Source organism: Sinocyclocheilus rhinocerous, unplaced genomic scaffold (assembly GCF_001515625.1).
Source record: "Sinocyclocheilus rhinocerous isolate Xijiao unplaced genomic scaffold, SAMN03320098_v1.1 scaffold919, whole genome shotgun sequence".
NCBI lineage: Eukaryota > Metazoa > Chordata > Actinopteri > Cypriniformes > Cyprinidae > Sinocyclocheilus > Sinocyclocheilus rhinocerous.
The window spans coordinates 2,513,787-2,520,737 of record NW_015637585.1 but is presented as its reverse complement, the minus strand read 5'-3'; the positions used below and the strand labels follow the sequence as shown (position 1 = coordinate 2,520,737).

The 6,951-nt window shown below is 38.9% G+C and overlaps 1 protein-coding gene across 1 annotated transcript in view; it reads right to left on the bottom strand.

Annotated features, from left to right (window-relative positions):
- gpc1b (glypican 1b) overlaps positions 1-6,181 on the bottom strand; it is a 103,982-nt gene extending 97,801 nt beyond the window's left edge. The window contains exon 1 of the mRNA XM_016564286.1: positions 6,037-6,181. Within this exon, the coding sequence (XP_016419772.1) occupies positions 6,037-6,181 (145 nt within the window). The remainder of the gene's footprint in view (positions 1-6,036) is intronic.
- Positions 6,182-6,951: the final 770 nt, after the last annotated feature.

The window sequence follows — 6,951 nt, the reverse complement described above, 5'->3', positions numbered from 1 at the left end:
TCGAGAAGACACAAAGCAACCTCGGCGTCCGATCGCAGACCTTCCACTCCTTGAGTTCTCTCCAGCGCTGGAAAGCTGATTCGATATTTACACGGGTCCTACTTCTTGCCTTATCGTAAGCTTCATTTTGTTCCGCAGATGGTTTCCTCCTTTTTTTTTTTATCCGCCATCTCTATCTTTCTGTCGTCGCTCGGCTAATGTCCGTCCTGTGCACTGAGCGCTCTCTTGTCTGCATCATGAGTAGACACGCCCCTTGCTGCTGATTGGCTGCAAGTTTGTTTTGGCACTCGGCCTGACTCAGTTTTCTAAAGCGTTTTTTCAAAAATACATACCCCACCTTTAAAGAAAAGTTTAACGCAATCACTGTTCAGAACCAGAGAAAACCACTGCAAAAATGACACAATGAAAACCAGATTTAGGCATTTACCTACTTTTCCCCCCTGTTGATTGGGTTATTTAAGGTCTACACCACTCCTTTCAAACCGATCATATTTTCATTCAGATCAAGTTCAGTCGGCTTGATTAAGGTACTTACATTAAAGCTTTTTAATCCGATTACTAATGGATTATTTGGGTGCATGTAAATGTAGCTACTGAAAACTGAAAGGGAAAATGTGCAATGCTCAATATGTTGGCTTTAGGAACAGAAATTTTACCTTCATATTAAACAAGCAAAGTGTAGGTGAAGTTACAGAATCTACCAATCTAACCAAGCTAAACTAAGCAGCCAAACCCCTGGTCTGAACCAGTATGTGTATACTTGCAATACCTTACAATGAATCATCATGGCTAGTTGGAAATGTGTTTAGGATTATAAAGATTAAACTTTTCCAGAAAACACAGCATAACTCTTTTTCGCAGAGTCAGGGTAAATTTAACTTCACTGGGATGAAACAAACTGTCAAAACATTCAAGTGCTACACAGCACATGTGTCTAAAATAAAAGAAACATGTTAAAGTCAACAAAAAAAATGCTCTAAATTCACTTGGCTTGGCGTTATGGTAAAAAAGCTAATTTTGGACCTTGGATATATCAGGTTATGGCATGTATATACACAGGTAGCAGCTATGGGGTAATGTGACCTCCGTCTCTCTCTGTCTTTTCCAGAAAACACAGCATAACTCTTTTTCGCAGAGTCAGGGTAAATTTAACTTCACTGGGATGAAACAAACTGTCAAAACATTCAAGTGCTACACAGCACATGTGTCTAAAATAAAAGAAACATGTTAAAGTCAACAAAAAAAATGCTCTAAATTCACTTGGCTTTAACAGTTATGGTAAAAAAGCTAATTTTGGACCTTGGATATATCAGGTTATGGCATGTATATACACAGGTAGCAGCTATGGGGTAATGTGACCTCCGTCTCTCTCTGTCTGTCTCACTCTCTCTTCCTTCAAAGGATGTCACACAATAGCAAATCCATCAAAAATGTCTTCGTCTAAAGGTCACCTTGGTCCATCACATCTCCTTTCGCTCTCCTCTGGGAGGGCCGTGAGTCCTTCACTCACAGGAAGGCTGAGAACTACATTACACTGCATGTATTACAATCTGAGTCAGTTATTTGTCATATTTAGTGGCTAGATAATTCAATAGGTCTCGCTCCGGATTGCAGATTTACATCACAGCTCTGTGCTGGCGTTATCTGATTTCATAAGTATCATATTCAGCTGCGGATCACATCCTGGGAGAGAGGCCAATGTCTTGTATAGACACACAGTTTTATGTTTTACCAATTACCCAAAAAATCAGGATCCGCCTAAAACAGGACAATTACACTCAAGGCAAATCTCTGATAAGTGATCAGCCCTGCTGAAAAGACCAGTGTAGTTGGTCCACACAAGTTCAAGCTGGTTCAGTCTGGTTAGAGATAGATGATCCCAAGCAAACCTTAGCAGTCTAAACAAGTCTGGCTGGTTAAGTTAGTTAAAAGTATGGTTTATTCCAAAAAGTTCTGTTTTGTTCAAAATCATCATTCAAATAGTGAGTACATTCAACTATTTCTTTAATTGTAATTGCATTGAAAAAAGCAACCGAAAGTAAGTCATGCAAGCTTGAAACAACATGAGTTGAGTAAATGATGTCAATTTTCAATTTTGGGGTGATTTATTCAGCACACCACCATCCAAAGCACAACATATGCTTATAAGCTGTAAGAATCTTTTCAGCATCAAGGAGGAAACAACACATCAATAGATATTTTAATAAAACACTAGTACTTCTAAAGTCCAACCATCTGTTTTTCTTGTTTAAAGTGACAGAAGAAGCAGCAGATTGGAATGAGAATCTCAATATCAGTTTTCTCTTCCTCCTTCCCTGTATCTTTTTTTCCCTTCACTGCTGCAGTGTGCCGAGCGGTTCCCCAGCTCTGCATGACATCAAACACTATGTGGTGAGTTTCAGGCTCCAGAGGGCAGATTACAGCTTAATGCCTTCAACATCTACTGCATCAGCACTATAAACACTTCACTCTGTGTCTATGTGTGTGTGCATAGGAATACCCCATCCTCAATTCATCCTGCTATGGATTGGAAGATAAACGCACAAATCTATTGTGAAAGCATGTTGTGTGACCCCAACGAACATTTAAAATCAATGCATGCAAAATCAATACACACTTACAACAAATCAATACAAAATGCAAAGCATTCTGCATGCACACACACACAAGTGCACAGAATGAATAATAAAACAAAAATCGGAACTATGCCCTATAGCAAATGTGCTCAACTTAAATATTGAAATATTAATACACAAAGAAGTTCTGCAGTCTATGATGTTAATATGGACCATTTCACTTCGAGCAACCGTTATTTGCCTCCAGCAGATGCACCAGCGGCCGTTATCCAGTGGGACGCCACGGCTCAGGGACCTCATTAGTGCTTTCATGCTGGCCTGTGTCCATGACTTAAAACATGACTAATGACAGCTGCTTTGTGACCACTGCATACTGTACAGTCACAGCTAGGGGGCGCTACACGTCGTCATCAGGTTCAATGTAGTTTCAGATGCTACAGGTTGCAGTCGTGTTTTATTCTAATTTTATTATTGAGTTGGTAAATAAATAAATAAATATTTTTTGTTTTCATACAAAATCATAAATTATAAAATTATTTTAAAAAATCAATCAATCAATGAATAAATAATAATAATAATAATGATACAGGGCTAGCTACATTGAAAAAATATTTATAAAATTATATAGTTTATATTTATACATAAAATGTACATATAAATATATTTTCATGATTAATATTACTAATTTATAATAAATAATTAATTGAAACCATTTTGCATGGCTGGACTCAAACCCAGGTATGCCACATTAGCACCATGACTCAATATGCTACTTGCACTGACTACAATGCCACATCTCTAACCCCGGTTGCTTTAAAAAAAAAATAATAATAATAATAATAATAATAGCATAACCCATATATTAAGGATTGACCATTTGTTATACCTATAGTGACTGGCCTCTAATCTGATCTGATAAGTACAATTAATGTGATATATGATTGGAGCATACTGGACAATAATGCTTCTTAACTGTTTTCTGTTGCATCGAAACAGTTTGAAAGATTCTACAAGATGACAGTCTTTAAATTGGGAGTAACTCCACCTACTACACAAGAAGAGTGAGAAAAAGGAAAATAAGAAAGTACACTGGGACAAAGGTGAGCTGAACTTGGCTTGCTTTCCTAAAATGATTCTTGATATGAGCCTGATAAAAACTGACAGGAGCCATCTTGACCTGATCTGTCACTGAATCATTCTTGAAATAAGGTCAAGAAGAGATTATCGTTGTGTATTGTTGTAACCTCAGGCTCTGGTGTGGGTTGCTCAGCTTGTTCGGGCCATTAGCAGGGTGTGCCACAGTTCACCGAGGTGTGATCCCCTCTCCGAATCACCAGGGGAATATGATTAATATGATTACTCAGTTATGAGTAAAACAGAACGCATGGGGCCTGATAGAAGACAGCTGCTTTTAGATGAGCTTTGCAATGTTCTACTAGATAAAACACGATAAACATAAACACACACACTCACAAACACAACCAAAGGCCAAAACATTTCCCTCACAGGGTTGGTGTCAAGTTAATCTCAGATGAGTCAGAGCGAAAGATGATATACAATCCAGCTGAATGTTCAAATCAAGCCTTAGAAATGCAAACGAAGCTTTTAAGACTTTTCCCATCAAAAATTAAAGCCACATCCCCAATGAAATTCATCCATCTAAGGTTAATGCTGATCATCGACTAGCAGCAGGAGAGAAAAGAGTGGAAAAAGAGCGAGAAGAGTCGGAAAAATGGGTGGATCCATTAATGTCACAGAAACCGCTAAAGAAGATCCGAGTTTGTGTCCAGAATTCCCGTCCAGACAGCTGACAACAGTCATGCAACTTTAATATTCACAAAAACCAAAATCAGATTCCTGCAGTTTTACGCATGGGAGGACAAGTATGTCAGCTCTTGAGTGGAGAACCCAAGAAAGATCTCTGCAGTATAATTGCAGAACATTTCCTAGGGGAAACTTTTGACTCTAAAACAATTACTTTCAATTAAATCTCATTATCCATATGGATGAGAAGTTAGGGATAGGGGCTTGATCGTCATCACTTAGACACGTTAGAGCGTGCTGTCTAAACACAGCGGTGTTAACATGCCTGATCGCAATGATGCATCACTCTGATTGAATGCGTCTGGACATGTTGTACATGTTTATGAGGATAATAACTCCATCACATTAATGTACAGCCGCTAACGTCTGATTTTCACCTCTGTTAATCTTCTAAATGGAGGACACTTTCTGATCATTAGGGAATACTGACCGGGATCAGCTCGTGCGTCATACGCAAAAGGATGATGGGTAAAAATACATTCCGGCTGCAGCACAGTAGAGCAATCTAGGGTGATAGAAAAATTCAGTGAAACAAAGAGAAATCAAGGTCTTCTGTGCGTGTGAAATCACTACAGCTCTACCACACAGCACACCCACTGAGGTTTCAGCTCTTCAACTCAAAAATCAAAAGTGAAAACTCTACCTTCATGGAGCAACTGTGAATGACACTCCACCCTGACACACACACACCATCAGAGACTGCAGAAAGCTCATAATCACCAGTAAATCTCTGTAACTATGCCACACATTCAAACCAGCTGACAGCAGAAGAAACAGTCTGGAAAACTGTTATGGAATCCTGGGTCATGGAAAATTATTATGAAGTCCAAAGACCTGTGGGAGTGTCACATATGTGCAGGACAGGGGTCTGTGACAGACAGTGAGATGAACGAACAGGTCTTATGCATAAGAGGCTTTTCAGAGAGAAGAAAAGTTATAAACATGCCAAATTTTTAGGCAAGATTCCTTTATAGTTATATTATTTATTATTTATTGTTATATTTAATAATAGTTATTATTATTATTATTATTATTATTATTCCTTTATGTTATCAGTTGATTATATTTATCAGAGTCAAAGCCTTCTAAACATGTATGTGACATTATATATATATATATATATATATATATATGTGTGTGTGTGTATGTGACATATCACATAACATAATAATTGTACATAATTCATAAAGATGATTATAATTTATGTATTTATAAATATTTATTTAATTTAGAACTGTTGAAATCAACATTAAAAACCACTGATATATATATATATACATACACACACACACACACACACACACACACACACACTGTATATATAACTTACCAATAACCTATAGTTATCATATCATTTGACAACCAGTAGGAATTATTTTCTAAACTTTACTTCTGTTAATGGGCTCAATTATGGTTATGCATTAAATATTGAAATATTTATCTGTATTACTACACTTTGAAATACTATATCATTGTGTTGTGTATGAAATTTGTCTTGCCTGCTGATAGCATAAGATGGTAATGCATTTGAATCGCACAGTAACTACTTGCATTAAAGTTTGTCTTTGTAGACTATCCAGTGTCTTCATCACAACTGTCATTCACGCTGAAATGAAGGTTTGAACGGTTCACCTACCGGATATTACTGTTTGCGGGACTCCGTTCAGATTGAACCCCTTGCTGTTGTAGAAGTGCCTGATGTCCGAGCATGGCTTGGGTTTACTGTCCCCGAACACCAGCCCGGTGAGAGCGCACAGAAGCACCAGCACGACAAAACCCATTCTGGACAGAAGAAAGAAGCTTGATGTGCGAATCAAATCCAAGGGCGAAGAGCAGCGGATAAACGCGTCCACAGCGAAGCCTCCCGTTTCCAAAAGCGCACCGGTTCGCTCCCAAGCGCAGTGTCTTATTCAGTGGCAGCAGCCTGAATTAAAACGGTGAGAGATGACGAAGCGGAGAGGGAGGAATGACGAGCTCACGGGAGCGCACACTTCGGAGACGCGTCTGTGCGCTCGCGTTCGGTCGAGTGCGAGGCGGAACGGGGAGGGCGCGCGAGCGAACGAGCGAGCAAAGGCACCATCTGCAGGGCATCGGGTTCGTCTGCCGCTGCCGCCGCGATCCTACACAGGATGTTACATCAAATCAGCCCGCTGGCCAATGAAGACGGGATTCCATTTCCCCACAGGCTCCCCTGGATGACAGGATAAGGATCTCTGAGATTCCTTATGGAATTTAGTAGGTTTGAGCTGACTTTGACATGTCTTTATGCTGGATTTGTGTCTAGTCCTAAGGGGATACAGTAAGAACTTTATAGGATTCAGTTTGGAATCACAGTTTGGAACCAATCCTAAACAATCCTAAAGAAAATTTTCTTATAGGATTCCAACATGACATAAAAACTATGTTATGTTGGAATGGAATACCAGTACTGTGAAATATAAACTAAGAAGTGCACCCCAGCGCCGCTTACACCTGATATTAACATCCATTTGAAACAGAATGACACTAAAACAGGTGTAAAGATGATTTGATGTGTTTTGGGATTCATTTA